The 21,608-nt window shown below is 39.8% G+C and overlaps 1 protein-coding gene across 1 annotated transcript; it reads left to right on the top strand.

The window, feature by feature from the left end:
• The first annotated feature begins 2,393 nt into the window (after window positions 1–2,393).
• On the top strand, window positions 2,394–21,185 carry rfx3 (regulatory factor X, 3 (influences HLA class II expression)). Its single transcript, XM_040000188.1, has 17 exons — window positions 2,394–2,538; window positions 8,051–8,163; window positions 8,283–8,371; window positions 9,581–9,839; window positions 12,144–12,218; window positions 12,532–12,713; window positions 12,851–12,970; window positions 13,089–13,213; window positions 13,326–13,441; window positions 14,663–14,778; window positions 14,924–15,078; window positions 15,193–15,290; window positions 15,715–15,864; window positions 15,976–16,184; window positions 16,290–16,443; window positions 16,603–16,645; window positions 16,783–21,185. The coding sequence occupies exons 2-17, from the start codon at window positions 8,056–8,058 to the stop codon at window positions 17,061–17,063; spliced, it is 2,280 nt and encodes a 759-aa protein (XP_039856122.1). The 5' UTR covers window positions 2,394–2,538; window positions 8,051–8,055; the 3' UTR covers window positions 17,064–21,185.
• Window positions 21,186–21,608: the final 423 nt, after the last annotated feature.

The raw sequence follows: 21,608 nt of genomic DNA, 5'->3' as shown, positions 1-21,608 counted from the left end.
ATGGTGTTTATGTGTTTTGTTGTTTGGAGGATTGCTTGTTTTAGGAACAGTGGAGAGTAATTAACATGAGTGCTTGGGTCAAATGTGTAAATGATTTGGATGAACAGGCTAATTTTCATCTGCAGTCTAAGGCAGGTTTATGGCATGTATATACATTAAAAGAAAACTCAAAAACAAATGCATGCGAGCACAGATCAAACCTATAAGCATTTATATTATAGAACATGAAAGTGGAACACCAATGGAGAATTTAAAACATTGGTGGTTATGATAACTTACAAAAGCAATGGCACATAAATGCAATCATTACACTGGGAGCAGTTTGTGAAAGAGAAGGTAAATCAAATGTTCTCTTGCTAGGCAGCTCTCAAACACTGTGTGAGTCAGTTCATTCAAGTTTCTGACTGACTTTTTTTTTTTTTTTGAAAACTTACCACACTGATCATTTACAAGGACACACGCTTGCTTTTACATATTGAATATAACAGTACTCATATAATACAAAATTAAAGGTACGAGTTGTTGAGTTTTTGTGGCTCATGAAACCATGTGAAAAAGTACGAATAGTGAATTTATAAAACTGCTTTAAATTACAGTGATGAATCTTATTCAAAGGAAAACTCATGTAACAGTTCTTATGTGTTTGACTCTGTTAGATTATTAACTATACCTAGATTTATTTGCATTATGCAAAACAAGACAAAGTTAAAAGGAACAAGAGATCGACTCCTTTGTGATAAGTATTACAAGGAAATTATGAAGGCAATAAGCTAATGTAAATTACAAAAATAATTAACTGCCAACTGCTGTGCTTCAGTATAAAAAGCGTGCAAGGGTCCATTTGGCTACAGTCTTCACAGCAGTGCTTTCTTCTTGTTTGAAATTGAAAGAACAAACTGTTTTACTTGAAAATAATTTTTAGCAAGAGAGTCATGCTTCAGATGGGGGTTTCAGTAGTTGCTTAGCAACAACAACAACAGCTTTTCTAAAAAGCATCTGTTTAGTACTGTAAATCAAAAAAAAAAAAAAAAAGCAGTGCAGTGTGCAGTGGACACAGGTGGTTGGTTAAGCTTTCTACGCAGTAGGAAGCCTCTTAACAATGCTGTCTTTTGTTTGTTCACTTGTCCCAGTTTTAAAGTTGTGCAGGTATTACCAAAATGCTCCTCATAAAATTAAGGGAGCAATTAAATCAGAACACTTGAATAAAACATCTGATCTTAGTGAATAACATGTTTCAAGTTGAAAATCTTTACTAGCACATGCCCTGTGATTTGTTGACGATAAAATAAAAAACAGCCTGTGGCCTTTTAACTAAAACAAGCAATTGTTTTGCAGCATGTCAGAAAGGTCATAACCAAAGAACACGAGGTAGCACAGTAACAATATGCATCACTACAACGTACCTGTTCACAAAGTGAGATGCAATTACTAAATTTAAAACTAGTTGGATAGTAAGAATTTTGGCAGAAATGCTAAATTGTGGTCAGTAAATAGTAAGGAGAAGAGTGGAGAATGGCTGTCAAGTAGTGAGTAAGACACACAAAGCATCGACTGTGGACAATAATGAATACAAATCTGCACCCATTGCAGTTTATTAACAGGTTAATAAATTGAGTGATTCGCTCAGTTTTAATTTTACAAAAAATCCCCCATTATATCCCAGCACTTGATTATCCTAACAAACACGTTTTATTATATTTTGTTTGTTTTGTTTTTGTTTTTGTTGTTTTGTCAGTATAAATGGTCCCAAAAGGATCATGGCCTGTTCTAAACTTAAAACAGTGACAAGCATTTCTTCTCTAAATTCTGAGTCTGATTAAACACAATAACAAAAGGAAAAACATGTATCTGTAGAAAACTAAACACATTCAATGAGAGAGAAAAGGACTGTAGCCCTTACGAGAGAACTTTGATTCTTGCTGTAACAAATAATAGTTACTGGGATCATTAAAATTTACAATTAACCATATATTAATCTATCTCTATCTTTGATCACAATGCAAATAATAACAATAATATCTTGCAAATTGCAAAATTGCCTACAACAGAATTACACGCTGGAATCACCATCAGCATATGGCCAGATCATAATTATGATAGTACAGAAACGAAGTAATGAAGTCACACTATTAGCGTTATTATGGAGGTCCTAAATCGTGGTTGGATATCCTCATAAAATTTGCCTGAGAGAAACAAAAATCTTAGTTAAAGACTTATATTAAAAGAATACAACATCGTCTTTGCACCTGAAACTAATTGTTAGTAATTTCTTGGTTTCTTTTTTTATTTAACATCATTATATATGAAGAAATAAAATGATTAGATGGTTTTGTGTTTAATTAAGTTTTAGGTGCGCTATAATCTCCTCCCACCTGCCTGTAAGGTTGCGCGCTGCAGTTTTATAGCAACTGTTGCCCAGTGAGGCAGCGCCATAGTCACCGTAGTCCTGGCGACTGTAACCCACCAACAACAACCTCTCTCTCCATCATTACCACCTCCTCCACCATCCTCATCTTCATCAACTAGTCCACAGCTCAGGTTTGCTTAAACTCTTTACTATTTTTAGCCAACGCACAGTTCTCTTCTGGCGTCACGTTGTAGTTTGTTTGGTTTTTTTGAAGAAAATATTATCGCTCGGGTTTATGTTTGTCTGCTGATGAATGAAGGCTCGATGAATCGCTGGGGTAGTTTGCTAGCGAGGGTGTTTCTTTGTAACGTGTTAGCCTGCTTGCTAACGTTGCCTGTAATGCCCACTGCTGTGAGAGGTCCTGTTCGCTACCGTTAGCTAGCTACGGCCTCTTACTGCGTTGTGTGAGGCTAAAACTGGCCGAAACGCGTCCAGCTGGACTGGAAATTGTGTTTTCTGCGTAACTTATTTGTTTAAACTTGTCATGCTGAATGGTAGCGTAGGTCTTGGCTAGTCAGTGATGCTAACTGGTCAGCTGGAGCAGGAGCAGGTGTCTGTTGCTAACGCCAGCGATGCCTTCTGACAATGCCTGTTGGTATCTCTCTCTCTTTTTTTTTTTTTTCCTCTTTTTTTTTTGGGAGGGGGTAACGTTATGGGGATATTGCAAGTTTGTGTTTCGGGTGGTTCAGCTGTTTGCTCATACAAGATCAGTGCGTCGATTAGCAATGGAAAGTGCTGTGAGCTAGCCTTCCACACACACTTACTGCTATTGACAATAGCTAAGCCATTACTTTCCCTTTTGTCTTAGGGAGCAAGATAGCTTCGCTAGCTCTCCATCTGCCCTCTTTGTGGCATCAGATGGCAATGATAAGCTGACTGATAACGCAAGGCTAAGTTTTGCAGTGGGCAGCTTTGAGGAAAACAACACTTAACGGATTATCCTTTAAACAGCGTGATGTTTTCTTGACTCGTTTTGTTAATCTGTATTATTGATTCAGCAAATGGACCGGTAACAGTTAATACACCCCATCCTCACAATAAGAATAATGCAGAATTATTGATTCCGTGTTAAAGAAAGAAATTCATTTTTTGTATTTCTATTATTCATCTTTTTGTACCCTGAGTATCAAAGAATGGAAGGAGGGTTAAGTGTGTTGTTTTTATTATGGCACTCAACAGAAAGGAGGTTGTTTGGGGGTTTGTTTGTGGGCATTCCAGGCTGCTTTTGAGTTGAGTAAAACTATTCTGTTTTTGTATTTCATTCACGTTTTGAACATTCCTTAATCTGATTGCAGTTTCTTATAAAAAAGTAGGTTTCTTAACGTTGCATCACAATTACTCTCGAGTCCACCTGTTCACCTGCAACCTCTGATTTCCCTTAGGCAAGAGAACAGGTGTGTGTGTGTGTGCGCTGAGAAGGGAAAGATGGGCACATCTGCAGCATTGTGGGGACTCTTTACCATCTTCATTTATTTGTATGCATCCATCATAGAGAGGGCATCCAGAAACAATAAACAACAACTGTTGGTCATCTTTAGCTTTTTCACTGCGATTGCTTATGTATTTTGTACAAGAAACGCTTGTCTCTCACATGCAGCTGGACCTCACTGCACCAGAGTAATTCATACCACCTGTAAAATAAAAGCTTAAGCTCAAAATAATGTTAATGTATTAATCTGTTTGCATATACAACCCAAAATAGGTCATCCCTCCCACCAAATGCACACACACATAAACAGGATGTTGGAGACTGCTAGTTATAAGATCATGTTACCACTTACCTGTAGTCCACTAGGGCAGAAATAGTACCATGCCACCTGCTGCCTGGATCCTGTTGCATTTCCAATCACTTAAAGAGGGGCTGATTAATTCAATTATTCAGTCAGCCATTTTCATCGCTCGGCAGCACGTTTGTTTTGTTATTTGCCACAGCTTTTCAATAGTAATGTAAAAAGGGGGACACGTAAAGATTATAAAGGATGCATTTAGATTTTAGATGACCATAGTTATCAGCACTTAATTTTCCAGCTATGCGTTTTTGGGCATATCAGTGTTTTAATGTTTAATGCTTGCCTTTTATTTATGCAGGTTTTTTCACATCAAAATCAGAATCGGCAGTCCTTACAAGCAACTTCTGCTTTACAATCTTAGAACACAGCTCCTAAACAAACGTGGTACTTTGCATACCCCCTACCCCCTCCCTTTTCAGCTCCCAATTACATCTCACAGGTGCTGTATGAGCGGTGATCGTGGTGCTGTGTTTGTGTGAGAAAGAGAAAGAGCGATAGAAAGCGAGACTTTGAGTGTGGTGTACTTTTCAAGCTTGTTCACCTGTTCTTATGTCTTGGCTTAGTGCATAAGAACTCCGACTTTGTCATACATAATCATTAGAGAGGCAAATTATAGTTCTTTGTATTTTCTGGTAGCTGTGACTGTGAACCTTTCCTGCTTTACTATTTGTTGCCTGTGGCATTAGCGGGAGAAACTGAGGAGGGGAAAAAAAACTCTGAGCAAAATGTTGCACTCCTTGGTGGCTTTTGTTCCTCTGAGTCTTTGTAGGGCTTGCACTTGCTCAGTGGAGCACAGCATTTAAGTGGGCCACAAGGGAGTGACTGAATGGTGTGGCAGGAGGTGTATGAATGTGTGTGTGTGTGTGTGTGTGTCTTTATGGAGGGGGCTGAGGTGAGGCAGCAAGAGTGTGCTGCGGTGCAGGGTCTATTTTCCTACGATTAGGTGGGATCAGTTGTACTTGAGATTTCCACCTGCATTGTGGAATATAACCCTATGTCCTCTCTCAAAGTAGTTCCTTTCTCAGCATTCATATGCAGATGGTTGACAGATTAAAGGAAAAACCTAAACCCTTGACCCTTGTTATGCTGTGGGGGACATTCTGCTGATACGGTTTGGGTCCGCTTGCCCCCTTAGATGGAAAGGTCACTACAAATCAATACAAAGTTATTCCAAGTGGTCACCTTTATCTTATGATGAAACATTTCTATTTTGAAGGGAGTGGTGTTTTCCAATATCAGACTCCCCTTTGCACAAGGGCAAACAAGTTTACCAAATAGATCAGCGGGTATGAAAACAATGTGAATTATTAACTGCGGCTTGCCATAACCAGATCATTTGAACATCTATCGTAGATTTCTGATGGACAGTGTTAGACAGTCTGTGCCACCATGACCAAAACAGCAAATGAGGGAAGAATGCCAGTCCTAGAGATACAGAGTCTTGCAGGAATAAAATCAAGACACAATGAAGCCGTGTGAGGAAATGGTGGCTTAAACACCTGTGATAGACACCATCATGGTTTTTCCTATGAACTAAAAGCTGAAGTTTGTGAGGTGTGGCCCTTTAATAGGGTTGGTAGCTTGGATTCACCGGCTTTTAAACCAAGTTACTGGTTTGTTGTAGCATGCATGTAAAGGTTTAATCCTGTTGTTAGAATGTCAGCGTATTGTCCTAACTTTCAGTGTCTTAAGGAGATTTTCCTTTTGCCCTGCTATTTCTTTCATTTTCATTACACCTACTACTGTTGACTCTACCCGGTTGTTTTCATTTGAGGTTAGTCACCTCAACAAGAATCAAGTGATAATTTTTGTCTAAAGAGAGGAGCCAGTGTCAGGTGAAGGGACAGATCGAGCTGTCCCTGCAGAGATTTGAAGCTGTTGGGAGACCCAGCTTAATTAACCAAGAGAGGCTTGTTCATGGAAACTGTGGTGGGAAGGAGGTGGCCTTTCCCTAGAAAGGAAAGGAATGGAGGCGAGCGTAGCCATACTATTATTAACTCACAAACACAGGTTCACCATCAGGTTTGTTCTCCCTATTGTCCTTAATTTCACAAAGTCTGTCTTAGTAGGTATATAAATGCAGTCTTAAATTTAAGATGTAGAATATATATGTAGAATATAGGTCTTTGGTTAGTACTAAACCCATCTGGTAAAGACCTATAATGAGGTATTTTGTACTTGGCAGGGTTTTTTTTGTTTTGTTTTGGGGGTTTTTGTTAATACTATTTCATGCAAGTCTTAAGTAACATAAACCTGTGAAAGTAGTGCCTGTTAGAGAAATGAGAAGCAGCATCTGTTTGGAGTTTGTTAAATATTAACTTGGTTTATGGCTGTGAACATGGAGACAGGATCATGCGTCACTGAAGCATGAGGCTCTCGGCACACTGAGTACCAGAGGGCAGAAACAGGTGTTTCCGTAGGATTGGTGTAGAGCTGTTTTATTAGCATTGATTTCAGTAGAACATACAAGGCTCTGTGATGGTACCTAAGGTTTCCTACATTTTATGTCGTGGCCTAACCAAATCATGTGGATTGGGTGGTGCATCAAAAGTATTTGCCTATTAGAACTGGTGTTCATTGATCTTTGATAGCACACTAGCATTAGCTGTGTGCTACACTGATAATTACAAGTAATATAAACCCCCTATTTAGCTGTGAATAGAGTATTACATTTTTTGTTTTTTCGGGGTGGGCAGAGACATGATGAACACTAAGGTACATTACCTTTTCTTTTAACAACAATCTATACATGTTTGGTAACTGAAAAGTCAGTCGTTAAATTTGAGGAGCAAGCAAAACAGGTATTCCATTCTTGATGTAGGCTTTTTTTAGCTACTCAAACAGTTTGGGGCCTTATTTGTCATATTTTGCTTTCGTAATGGTCCAGATGATCGAGTCACCAGGTCCAGACTACAGACAGGCCAGTTTAGCAGATTTGAACTCATAACCATGCTATTATGATGCACAATGTGGTTAGGCAGGAAATAAACCCTTTTCTGTAAAAAGATTCCCCAAACCGCAACATATTTTCCCCTCAAAGTTATATATATCACTCAGCATTAATGTGTATTCCATAGATGTGCATTACACTGCCATATTGGCATGCTTGGCTTTTGAACTGTTTGCATTTAAAAAGCTGAATGGTCTGTTTCTTTTTTTCTTTTCTATTTTTCACTCCAGAGGTGTTTGCTGTTTCCAAAAATCATTTTCCCTGGTCAAACCTCAGGACAGTCTTTCCACTTTACCTCAATCCGTCCTCCCATACAGAAAACATACAGGGCCTCTTGTTTGTTTTGTTCTTTTTTTAATTGTGTTTTTCTCTTTTTTAAATACATCAACAAACTGTGTTCAAGGACATTAAGTTTTCATGAGTCCATGATTTCATTTTCTCAACTGAGCTGTGCCTGTCCTCAATGCAGTACTCCACAAGGCCTTGAAGGTCTTGTCTGTTCAGCCTTATATCACAGATGATGAAACTCCCCCCAGTTTCTTTGTAATTTTACATTGATGAGCTTTAACCTGTACCTATTTGTCCATAAAAGTCTTTCACGCTCAAGGATTCCTCTATGCTGCTGGTGAAGTGACACAATTCACCAGGTTTTATCTTTACATAACTTACCAAGTCTCTTGTTGCTCTAGTCGCAACTTTTTCTAAATGTGTTGCTGGTGCCAAATTCAAAATTTGCACACATTTTTGAGCATAGCTTTTCTTATGTTCAGCACTATATTAGATTAAATACATTGTAATTAACAAAATGTTGTCCTGTGTTAATTTTAAACTTCTGTAAAAAGCTGCTTTACCGGTTAGACTATCTGGTCTACAATGATTTAGTGTTTTCCCTTTCTTATTTAGGCGCCATGCAGACCCCTGAAGCAGGCGCTGACTCCACCTCCACTGTCCCTCTTCAGACCACTGTGCCTGTCCAGCCTACTGGCTCCACCCAGCAGGTCCCCGTCCAGCAGCAGGTACGTCCAGTCTGCCTGGTGCCAGTGCACATGAAATGGATGTTTGTATTACTTAGTTCAATATAGAAGTGTAGTAAACAAGTTGATTAATTAATAACCTTTGCGATTTATCTTTCCAGGCCCAGACTGTTCAACAGGTTCAGCATGTTTACCCAGCACAGGTGCAGTATGTCGAGGAAAACAGTGGCGTCTTCACCAATGGCACCATGTGAGTCACTTAGCCAGACTTCTCATACACCACTCCACAGATATTAATGTAAAATCTCTGAACCCTGTTCTTTCTCCTCCCCGGTCTCTTCACACCATCATTCATGTCACAAGCACATGATGTTGGTGGGAGTGCATGGTTGTTTTTGTGTTAGATTTCTTTTCTTTGTGGTGTGGAGACCTGTGTTTGATGGTGCTTAGTCACCTGAAAATGACCTGAAGTAGTCTTTTTCTTTTAAATGGTGAGGCTTTCCAAGAGTCTCTTGAGTCTAGGGAATAGAGTTAGATCCACACTCAATAACAAGCCCAAGCCGATATGTGACGCAAACAAAATGCAGAAGTACGGCTATGCCGTGTTATATCAGCTGCGATAATACAGGATATAAAAGTGTCTTATCATGACATCGTCGCTGTAGCAACTACATGCTTTAATGTTCCCTAGCATGTACAGCAGTGACACAAGCACAGTCATGTCATTGCGTGAGGCCCATCTCAGCGTCCGATGTCGATTTATCTCAAACACAATACTTTGCAAAATATGCAAAAAAACCCTTTTCCACTCTAAGTTTAAACAACAAACATGATTCACTGTTTGACGGAAAAATATACTGTCGAGCACAACCGGGCTGTTCCAGAGGATGTTAGCAGCTGGTCATGTGCAACCCAAAAGTAAACAAATGACTCAAGAAAGCATCAGTATCTGCCCTCTTTAGTTGCACTACATGGAACAGGAAGAACAAAGTGTGGATGGACATTATTGATTCGGTTTCATGGTAGAAAAGCATGACTTTAAGCGGCTGGTTAAAAAGCTCGACCCAAGATAGAACATCCCAAATAGAAAATATTTTTCAGTGTATAATGTGACAATCGGTGTTGAGCCTTTTTTTCCTATTTTACTTCTAAAGTCAAGGGAAAATGCTGCTTAGGCTACTTTTGTGCTTACTTGACTGACATGCTGACATGCTATGTCACTGAAACATCAACCATCATGCTGGTGGTTGATGTTTCAATAGAGTCACATTTCAAATTAGGTAGTGTGTAGTGCTAACCAGTGCACCACTGTCGCATTTAATTATCTTAAAAGCACAAAATCCACAATAACACCTATTTTAAATTGTCTGTAAAATAAATTTACCATGTATAAACGTTTGTAGTTTTTATATCCTTACTTTGGGCACACTGGCTGATTGTTGTCATCTCTTCTAAACAGAAGAACCTACTCCTACTCAGAGCCACAGCTATACAGCCAGAACAGTGGAGGGAACTACTTTGACACACAGGGCAGCTCAGCACAGGTGTCCACTGTGGTGACGTCACATGGCATGACCAACAATGGAGGAGGGGGCACTGGAGGAATGAGCATGGGTCTGGCGGGGGGTCAGGTAATCAGCAGCAGTTCTGGGGCTTACCTCATGGACAGTGCTGGACCCCACCCTGCAACCCAGACCGCACGAGCTTCACCAGCTACTGTAAGTTGCATAGCATCGACTGTGTGGGTCCTCAGTCTACCTTTCCCTCTTTGCGTTTGTGTGTTTGTTTCTTGATCTGAGTAGTGTTATGTAGTTTGTTGTGATTTGGTAACTTATAAATTTTGCCTGGTAAGATCCAGGCCAGTAATAGTTTGCTTGGAATCTCCCTATTAGCATAAATGCTGTTTCTGTCATGCTTCATCTATCTATGCACTAGTTTGATCCGAAATGTGGATCGGCTATTTCTTAATTAGAGTTCCAAATTTAAACTTTGAAGTTATGTCATGTGTGCAAAATTTTCATGTGTCCACATATTGTACCATATCATACATAGACAATTTTAGCGTGCTACTCTTCCTTCATTGTGTGGCGTGTGCTTTATCTCTGGTCATTATGTGGTGCTGATGTATGAAATGCACTGTGTAGGCTGGGAGTTTCTGGAGTGATGTAACTTCTACCGGCAGTGTTCACTATCATCTTTAATGTTATTTGAGCAATATAGGGGTTTGTTTTTATCCTTTATTTTATATGTCTACTATTTCCAATCTTTGAGGAAGAAGACAGGGAAGTGATAAGAGCTAAGAGACAGGTGCAGTAAGGAGGGGAAATTAGGGCATGCTTATGGAAAATCGTAGCCTTTTTATTTTGCTATGATTATCTGAATTCACTGTAAGAAAATATTTTGCATTTTAGTAAAATATCTACTCATAAAACAACATGTGCAGTCAGGTTTCACAGGACTCTATGCAAGTCTATGAAGACCTGCGTGCACCCTTATTGCTTTGCATAGGAATTAAGAGGCTAAGTAGCAGCCAGGTGCTGCTAATTATACGTTATTAATTGATCATCAGCAAGCGTGAGCACCTCTATAAAAGCAGAAGTTTGCTGGTTTGGAGCATTCAGGTGTGGGTTAACACAATGTCACAATCTTTCCAGCAATTTACCCCAAGACTGTGCAATAATCAGAGAAATTGCAAAAAAGAAGAAGAAGAAAATGACAGGCCTCAGTTAGCAATTTAAATGTTAAAGTTCATTACCACACAATTAGAAAGAGATTGAAGAAGTATGGTTTGTTGGGAAGGGTCGCCAGGAGAAAGCCTCTTCTCTTTAAAAAGAAGAACATGGTGGCTAGTTTTCAGTTTGCAAAGTTGTATCCGAACAAACCAGAAGACTTCTTCATCACTATCTTTTGGATGGACGATACCAGAGTGGAGATGTTTGACCATATGGCACAGCCCCACATCTGGCAAAAGCCAAACACAGCATATCAGCACATTCACCTCATACCAGCTGTTAGGCACGGTGGTGGAGGGCTGAGGATTCGGGCTTGTTTTGCAGTTTGTAGTGATCGAGTTCACCATGAACTCCTCTGTAGACCAAAATACTCTAGAATCAAGTGTCAGGCCATCTGTCCAACAGCTAAAGCTTGCCCAAACTGAGTCATGCAACACAATGATGAGCCCAAGCCCAGCACCAGATCTATAACAGAATGGCTGAAAAAGAAAAGAATCGAGGTGTTACAGTGGCCTAGTCAAAGTCCAGCCCTCAGTCTAAATGAGATCTGGACTTTTATGCAAGAGAGCTGTGCATAACTAAATATCTGCAAACCAGAAAGAACTAAACCAACTCTGTACCGAAGAGTGTGCCAAAATTTTTCCATAACATTGAGAGACACTGATAGTCATACTGAAAAGCTGTTGCTGCTAAAAATGTTTCTACAAGGTGTTGAATCACTGGGTCTATTTACTTTTTTCCTGGACTGTTATGTACACTTCATCTAAATTATTAGCTTTCAAACAGTCTTTTAAGAGTCATATTTCCAACTACTGCATATCTCACTTTGGAAGTAAATGTTCTTGCACTACAATGACCTGCTGAGAACTAAGAGCCAGGCGTACATACTATGCAGTCACCCTCACTTGAGCTAAGTGTTTGGTTTTTACCTTAATATATACTATTGGAATCACGCTGAGACACAGCACATATTTACCAGAAGAGCACTAAATAGTTTTGAACTGAGAATGGTTAACTTTATGCCTCGTGTTCATGCCTTCCCCCTCCCTGTAAAATAAGAGCCAGTCTGGTATTACAGAGTCATTGTCATCTCGAAAGGTTTTCCTGAATGACAGGTTGTCCTGCTCTGCTTGGGTTTAGCGGTGCTTGCTTTGGAGTCTTTTCTAGATTGCCTTTTTTTATTTTCGCTTGTGGCCTATTCATGTGTGTACATCAACTCTTTATTTTTCTTGCTTTTGTTTTCATTTTCCCCTCTTACATTTTGTTGTCCTGTGCTTCGTGGTTTATCAGATTGAAATGGCGATTGAGACTCTCCAAAAATCTGAGGGTTTATCCAGTCAGAGAAGCTCGCTGCTCAACAGCCATGTAAGTTGCTTTTATGAACGCTCGCCCACGTCTAACCTTAACTTTTGCTAAACTCGCTCTCTTGCTGCCTCTCTCCAGTCTCTGTACATTTAAGTTCAGTGTGGTGCCTGCTATTTTCGTTGCTGGTTTTAATTATTACCGCTTTAAATTTTCTGGCTGCTATAGAAGCTTTTGCAGAGCAGTGATGGAGCAGTATTATATTTACGAACTGTTGGCCTAAGGTTTTTGTAAGGACCAACATGGAAGTCTGTTAAGTTAAAAAGGAAGATAAAAAAAAAATGTCATCAAAAACAATTCTTTCTTGCTGTTGTAGCTCCAGTGGCTGTTGGACAACTACGAGACAGCAGAGGGAGTAAGTCTGCCACGATCTACTCTCTACAATCATTATCTGCGCCATTGCCAGGAGCAGAAATTGGACCCTGTAAATGCAGCTTCTTTTGGCAAACTCATCCGCTCCATCTTCATGGGTCTCCGTACAAGACGCCTCGGGACAAGGTTAGCGCCTTTTATCTTCTTCTTAAGTAAAGAAAAGCTGTTACATTAGGGATTTGACATTTTAATCTATTAGAAATATGCCCGCCTCCTCACTGTGAGTCTATCAGTGTGTTTTAACTTTGGGGTTTGTGTTGCAGAGGGAACTCCAAATATCATTACTATGGTATACGTGTGAAACCAGATTCCCCACTCAACAGACTCCAAGAAGACATGCAGTACATGGCACTCAGACAGCAGCCTGTTCAGCAGAAACAGAGGTAGAGCACACACAGCCTGGACTGAAATATTAGCAAGTTGTAGTTTTAGTAGGTAGGAAGCAATGTGATTTTGGTATTGGGGGTTTTTTGTTATTGTTTTTTTTTTTTTTTTTAAAAGGTTCAAGCCAGTGCAGAAGTTTGATGGTGGCTCTGGGGAGAATTACTCAGGTGGAGGGCAGCACCATCCTGGTGCTGCAGAGCAGACAGTTATAGCACAGAGCCAGCACCACCAGCAGTTCCTAGGTCAGCGGCTTTTCTTTTTATCCAAAAGTCTGTTTAAAAAAGGAAAAAAATGAACTGACATATACTGGCTATTATGTCTTTTAGATGATTCTGTTGTGTTCACTTCCAACAGATGCGTCGCGGGCACTCCCCGACTTTGTAGAGCTGGACCTTGGACAGAGCAATACAGAGAACATCAGCCTAGATGATGTGAAAGCTCTCCAGTCCCTTTACAGAGAGCACTGTGAGGTTAGACAAAGTGCTTTTTATATTCAATGCAGCGTCTCACACACACACTGCACACTGGGCACTTAAGTTGATGTCACAAAGGAAACGGGTCAGGATCCTCTTTCATGCTAAAAGATGGCTGAGTAATCCCTTTCAATGTTATCGCCTTCATTGATGCGTCATCGTGTGTGTGTGTGTGTGTGTGTGTGTGTGTGTGTGTGTGTGTGTGTGTGTGTGTGTGTGTGTGTGTGTGTGTGACTATTAACCCGGGCTTAACTTAATTTCTGCAGGGCCCATATGTTTTCCACTTATTTTCTAATAAGACTGTTTTTCTCTGTCAAATTAAGGTCAGTTTTGTTCTCTTTATCAATCATAACACCATCTTTTTTCTTAATCAAGAACTACAGTAAATGGGCTCTTACTTACATGGTGCTTTTCTACTCACTTTGAGCAGCCAAAGCACTTTCTCACTACAAGTCTCTTTCACCCAATCTCAGACACATTCATACAGCGCTTTTTTTTTTTTCTTCTTTCTTTCTTTCGATGTGTGTAAGCGCTTTTTAAAAAATTTTTTTTTTTAATCTGACATTCGCACTTACACTCTGATGGATGTATCGTGCCCAAGGATACTTCGACACACGGACTAGAGTAGCCAGGGATCGATCCACCAACCTTCAAATGTGTATACCTGCTCTACCATCTGAGCCACGGCCGCCCCACAAAAAGCTGCTAATACTAAAAATACAGTAAAGTACAGTTTTGCTTAATTTAAAGAAGTCTGTGAATTTAAAGTTTTGTTGGGTTTTTTTGGATTGAGAGTGGGGGAACTTTCAAAAAGATCAGGTGTGACAGAGATGTGTAAATGCCAGCAGCTGACATTTTGAAACAGAACGTTCTCCTCAACTCTGATAATGACCCAGAAACTAGGGATCAAATCATCCACAAGTGTTGACCACAGCTCTAAATTTTCATTTTATCCAAATTAAAAAAGTTAAACAAAAAAAAAATGTCCTTGCAAACCCATAGTAGTGTGTAACCTTGCAGATAGTTTGGTATTTTAATGTCCGTGTTAAAGGTTTCCGCTTGTTAATACAAAAGGAATGGAATTTCATTTTAGCACTAAGTGCAATGAAAAAAAACTGACAATATAACAGAATTGACTGGCAATAGTTTTTAGAAGTCATTATTTTCAAAAGAACAAAGAAAGCAGTATCAGTCATGAATGTTCTCTTTTCATTTCAGGCTATCCTGGATGTGGTTGTCAACCTCCAGTTCAGTCTGATTGAGAAGCTGTGGCAGACATTCTGGCGTTATTCTACCCCGGACACTGTAGAGGGTGCTACTGTCACAGAAAACAGGTGAGGTCAAGTAAATGATATACATGCAGTATGTTGTGTCTGAAGGAGAAATATTAAAATATTTAATGTCAGAAATTAAAAAAAAAAAAAAAGGGTTAATCTGGGTTTTTTTTTGTTTTGTTGTGTTTTGTTTTTCATTTTGTAGCAGCATAAGTGAGATTGAAGCGCGGCTCCCCAAATCACAGCTATTGGTGCTGTGCAGAAACGAAACTGTACTCAAGTGGATGAGCACCTGTGACCATTTAATGTACCAGGCCCTTGTGGAGATCCTTATTCCTGATGTCCTGAGACCCATTCCCAGTGAGCCACAGACACACATGACTCATGCTTTATTTGTTTGTTTGTGTTCATGTTTATGACAGCTCAATCATTAATGCAGTGTTGTCAGATTTGCCTTTCTGTATCATTTGTCAGGTGCCTTGACTCAAGCCATTCGCAATTTTGCCAAAAGCCTGGAAAGTTGGCTCACTAATGCCATGAATGCCATTCCACAGAGAATGATCCAGACCAAGGTATGTTATTGCAGATGTTTGTATTTGGCTGCATGGCTCTCAGATCACATACTTAGAAAGCATGAGTGTGTTCCTCACCCTTAAGTATGCATACATCGAAATCTAGAGACTGAGATCAACAGCAAGGAGATGGTTTGTAAAGTGGCTTGCAGATGTATAGCAATTGTGTGCAGGCTAAATAAGGTGAAGTAGTTCTACCAAAGTAAGATTTGCAGTAGGATGCATTAAAGCTTATCAGGTACATAAATAAAACTTAATTGAATTATGGTGGCTGGCACTGAGCATAACTTCAAGGCCTGGCTGTAATAACACTACGGTTTAATAATAGATAACATGAATACCTAGAGCAGACTAATGTGTTTACAATACGTATGCATGTGTACTTAAAAAAAGATAATATCTGGGCTCTTGTTTCTTTTAACAGATTGCCGCTGTTAGTGCCTTTGCGCAAACATTGCGCAGATATACATCTCTGAACCACCTGGCTCAGGCGGCACGTGCTGTGTTGCAAAACACATCACAGATCAACCAGATGCTCAGCGATCTCAATCGTGTTGACTTTGCCAATGTACAGGTAAGAACTAAAGATCTTAACTGCTGTGTCAAAGAATAGACACTTATTCATTTTTTTGTCGATTGTTTTCTGAAAATGTCCAAATAAAACCCCTGTGTGACTGTTGCATAGGAGCAGGCATCGTGGGTGTGCCAGTGTGAGGAAGGAATGGTTCAGCACTTGGAGCAGGACTTCAAGGCCACATTACAGCAGCAAAGCTCTCTGGAGCAATGGGCAGCGTGGCTAGACAATGTGGTCACTCAGGTCCTCAAGCCCTACGAGCACCGGCCCAGCTTCCCCAGGGCAGCTCGACAGTTCCTGCTAAAATGGTCCTTCTACAGGTCTGTGGTAGAGGGTGGGAAATAAGTGTATTCTGAGACACACATGAGAGTGTGCAGCATTGTTTTGAAAAGACAAAAACACTTTGGTGTTTTATATTTCTGCAGCTCGATGGTGATCAGGGACCTGACCCTACGCAGTGCTGCCAGCTTTGGTTCCTTCCACCTGATTCGACTGCTGTATGACGAATACATGTTTTACCTGGTGGAACATCGTGTGGCTCAAGCTACTGGAGAGACACCTATTGGTGTCATGGGGGAGGTAAAGATGTTGCATATCTTGTTTTCTCTTTACTCTCTCTTTTTAAAATGATGTTTCATAGTTAGTGCCGTTGTCATACACTATATTAAATAACAACCTGTAAAATCATAGAAAACAACTAAACAGAAAATTCTTTATGATGATTGTTTGTCTTTGCAGTTTGACAGTCTCAACACCTTATCCCTTACTAACATTGACAAAGGTATGTAAAATGATAATATTTGCTACAAATATTGTGAGATTTTTTTTTTATGTCATTGAATTGTGATGATTTCTGCATCTTCAGTCGTCTCTAAAGCTTCCTTTTAATGCATGTGTTTGCTGTTTTCTCCTGTCTAGATGAAACAAGTGGGATGGACAGTGACTTAGAAGAGGACACGGAGGAGTCCGGGGAGCCTCTTGCCAAGCGGGAGAAGTCGGAGCACGAGGTAATCCAGGTGATCCAGGTCGGGGCACTAGAAGATGGGTCCCACCCTGTGGTGGGTGTTGTCCAGCCTGGTGTACTTCACTCTTTGCCGCAGCCCCCACAGGACCACACTGAGCACATCCTTACCCCCTCTGTTGGTACTCCGACCATCCGCCACTGCAGCACCACAGGCAACACCTATGCCTCTGTTTGAGGGTCTGGGGGCACAGCCGACCTTGTCTGGCCTCTTTTTGCCCTGTTACTCTTCACATATCTTTCTCTTTGTAAGTCTTGGTGTTTGTGTCCTTTTTCACACATTGTCTCTGTTTGCACCGGTGTGGATGTGCTCTCCTCTTCCAGCCGGGTCAGTGGAGGAGCAATGAAGTGCTGATACACTGGCCACGCTGTTCTGTCCTTGTCTTACTGCTTAGATTCTGGATGTGCTCGTTAAGTCTGTGCTCGGCAGCTGATGGAAGGGACCTGAAGGAAAAGGACTAATTCGACCCGTTAAATGTTTCCCGTTTCTGCCTCTGTCTGTGTATGCAGATGGGTTTTATCCCGAAGACAAATTACTACTGATAACTACTGATGTCTCAGAGCTCAAATCCATGTCACTAGTCCCAGTGGAGCAAAGGCATTGATTGACTCAAGACCTTACCTATTGTACATAATAGTTTTGCTATAATTTCAATTAATATTACATAAAAAAGAAATCATGGTGCTATCATTGTGTTTTGGGTTTTTGTTTCGTTTTTCCTTAATTTTCTAGTTAATCCTCCTCATTTTAGTATGATTTCATGTTGTCACACATTCCAACTGCTGATACACTTTTGGTTGAACAAAAATGTTTCTGTATGTAGCTAACAAAACTGACAAAGATACAACTTTATATATGATTTTAAATTAAGGATCATGGGGCAGTTTTTTTCCGTTCCCTTTGAGAATGATTTAGTAGCCACCCACCGATAGACACTTATAGCTTTTAGCCACATAAAAACTAAGGAAAAAAACCCTAAAGAGATGTCACTGCTGCTACTCTTGTATATAGGAAATTGAGAAGAAAGGCTGTTAAAAAGGAAAAAAAAAAAGTCTCTAATGCTAGCTTTTCTATGCACTCCGTGCATAACGCTTGCCTTCGTTAATTTTAGATGCTCTGTAATTCTGTTTATGTGACAAGCTGTAATCTTGAAAACAACTCACCCGACATGTTCCCCTGTTTTTGCAATTTCTGTCTTAATGAAATTCCTTAAGTTTGCAGTGGACCAAAAACTAACGCGAGGAAACTGAAGAGTGAGCCAACTGGGGCCGCACAGAAGTTGTTTCCTGTCCAACAGTGCCATGTTGCAGAGCAGAAGGAATGTCAGGGATTTAATGTACCTCGGCTTTATCATAGTGCCTTATCTTTAAATGCAGCTGCCCGTGTAGTCCTGACTGTGTGCTGTAGAGAGCCTACAGCCCTTCTGCATTGTCCAAGCCACAGATTTGGCTTTTCTGGTGACTCGTGGCTGGATTTGGGCTGGCTCATCAGTGTTGAGACCAAGGGATGCAGGCGCAGACACGCCCGTTGTTTCCTCCAGCTCAGCTCTACTTAGCCCGCTACTTATCTGAATCGTGGTCTGTAGCCTCTCCCCTGCCCTCACTCTGCCCTCTCAAGGCCTATTCTTGCATTATTAGCCTTCGTTTTTGTGTGAAGTGTGTGAACGTGCGTGTTTGTGAACATGGATGCTTATGTGTGCGCTGCGTTTTTATGTACGCATGTGTGTGTTTATGCCTGTGCGTCTGTGTGCTTGTGTGTATTTGTTGGAACACATCCATCAGTCACCCTACCTCAAACCAGTGGTGCCAGCCCTTTGACGCGTGCAGCACAGTCACCTAACCTTATTGCACACACACCACTGTACTGCACAAATCTCAACGCGATAGAGAAAGTCTGCATTGCTTTTCTCTCACCTCTGACACACGTTCCTTTCAATTTTTAGCCCGTGACATGCTTCATTCTTTGTTCCCTGTTTAAAGATCATCTTTGTACAGTGGACCAAAAGTAGATATTTTCTGATATTCAAAGAGATATAGAGAGATATATATGTATAGTATATATAATGATGATACACTACATATATTTGTTGTTGGGGTTTTTTTTGTTTTTTTTAACGTGGTTGATCTGATTGTTTCTATGTGAATGTTTCTTATGGTAGCTCATCTGTAATTAGTTCATAGACTGTGAAATGGGAAAGGCATGGTGACTAACTTCTGATTCCTTAGACTACATCTATACTTGAACTGTTATAGCCTTCTATGTTGTGGAGAATATTGAGATTAATCCTCTAAATAGGAACATTTTGTTACTAAAATAAATCTGTTCTTATTTTTTCATGCTTGTTGAAATGCTCTGTACAATTTCTCTGCAAAAATGTTTATTTATTGATATTTATTGTGATTTTTTTTGTTTTTGTTTTTGTTAAATTGCTTATGCATATGTTATAATGGGTACTAATGATAACTCTTGATTATTCCGCTGAAAAAAGAGCAGACCTGTACAGAAAGGCTGGATTTTCTTTTCTTTTCTATTTTTTTTTTATTTTTGTCATTTATGTTGATTTAAGGGTAAAAAAAAAAAAAATGCTGTTATCACAGCCCTTCAGCGGCTATCTTTAGATGCTAGCAGTACACTGGTACTTTTTGTTTTTAGCCTTGCTTGTGTGCCTGTGTAGAAAACATGCTTAACATTAGGGAAGTGTGGGAAAGTGCAAATGTCTTTTCAGCTATTGGGTCAGTGGACTCTACTTGATGTTCAGCCTTTTGGGGATGAGGATATCTGAAAAGTAAATTCTGACATTTCCAAACCCAGCTTCCTCACCAATTAAACCTATGCTACATCTGTAACACTAGCCCTGCTTGCCCTGCCAACGTGTAACACTAGCCGCACTTGTCCTGCTGGCTTAAGAAAAAAAAAAGTCACTGATCGTATTGTAGAACTAGGCTCAAATAAATCCAAGATTTTAACTGTATTGAATAGGAACAGCTTGAAAAGTCTCCAAAAAGAGCCAAGCAAACAGAGCGTCGGACGAGACACTGACGCCCTGGCTCTCGATATTAAACTGAGTGCAACTTAAGAGAACAGAGAAAGTAATGAAAAATGTCCAATAAATGGAGAATTTATTAATCTCTTTTATATTGTGGAAATCCTTATATAAATATGTGTTCACGTAATTGAAAAAATGAAATGCACCATTCCCACAGGCTCCTTTAATGGGGTTGTGTCTATAAAATGTTCAAATTTGTTGTGAATCTGGGTGTACTGTTAGGAATAAAGGTTTTGCAGAATACTTTTCTTCTTTGCTTGGCAATGGCATTTTTACCTTTCTCCAGCTGGATTATGTTATCATCACTCAGAGATGAAAAGTTATTTTGTGCATTCGAAGTGAAAATGGCTTAAAATGGATTTACTGGTTTTCCTTTAGGATCAAAAGTGCTTTCTGGTCTTGCACACCCTGCCATGTGCTGCTAGAAGTTTCTTATTTTTGTATCTTTCTCACTAAGTTTAGCTCTTTACCCAGTTTACTTTTACCAGATTGAGAAAGCCAAATCAGCATCTGGCACAATCTCAAAGCCTGCCTCTTTCCCAAAAGCTGGACCAATGTTGATACAGCCAACACTATTATACTTTATTTCTGAGTGTCTTTGAGATTGATGAAGATTGTTTTTGTAACCACTATTTGCAAATTTCCAACTAAGACCCTGGTGAAAGCTGAGAATTGCCTCTTCAGCTGAACAATATGGCAGCTTCACTGACCCATAGCGGACTCCAGTGCCTTTAATTTCACCCCGGCCAGAGCAGTGGGCCTTGGTGACTATTGGGTCTCTGGTGGGCTACAGATAGAGGCTACAGAGCAGACATTTCCTTGCACAGGTGCTGCCACTAAGAATGCTGAGGAAGCATAAAGACGTCCTCAGACTGGACTCCTGATTATTTACTGGATTTGACACACACACACACACACGCGTGCGCTCATGTTGCTCATGGTAGATTGCCTGCATTTTATTGTACAGAACTGGTTAATGAACCATGATAAAAAACTGTAAGTAAAATGCTCTCTCATTAATTTTTTTTTTCTCATGATCGTGATTTGTTTTGAATATTTTCTGAATGCTGTGACCCGTTTTGAGATTTGTAATTTTCCTTTTTTTTTTTTTTTTTTTTCTTTCTAAGTGCCATTTGACAGTCTAGTGAGTCGTGGCCATCTGTAGCACCCTCTAATGCAAGCACAAGCATTTGGGAGTGGCGTTTAGGGAAGGTTTCTATTTGGCTTCACCCTAGACAAAAGTGTGTATATATCAAAAACAGAAAAGGTATATTTATTTGTGTCTTAACTATTTCATTTGTTCTTTTGGTGAACATTTTATCTGATATGTTGGCTCAAAGTGCTTTTGTGATTACTTTCCCCCTTCTTTTTTTGGATAATGTATAGTATCTGATATAATATATACACACAAACTTCATGTGACTTTCCTTTTGTGTGCTGTTAAGTTTTCTTCATATAATGTATATTTTTCAAAATTGGCAAAGCAAACCAACGTGTGTAGGATGATTTGTATCGTGTATTTTGCATATAAAAAAGCAAAAAAAAAAAAAAAAGGATGATTCGGGGGCTTTTATATTTACGACATTATCATTTAGTGTGTCGTATTGATGATCATAGAAACTATTAAAGACACATGTAGTTTGTTTTTCTGAATATTTCAGATCTCAGCTCAGGCT

The sequence above is a fragment of the Simochromis diagramma genome, unplaced genomic scaffold, assembly GCF_900408965.1.
Source record: "Simochromis diagramma unplaced genomic scaffold, fSimDia1.1 OVJJ01000596.1, whole genome shotgun sequence".
Classification (NCBI taxonomy): domain Eukaryota; kingdom Metazoa; phylum Chordata; class Actinopteri; order Cichliformes; family Cichlidae; genus Simochromis; species Simochromis diagramma.
The sequence above is the reverse complement of the archived record's forward strand: the minus strand, read 5'-3'. Positions and strand labels throughout refer to the sequence as shown.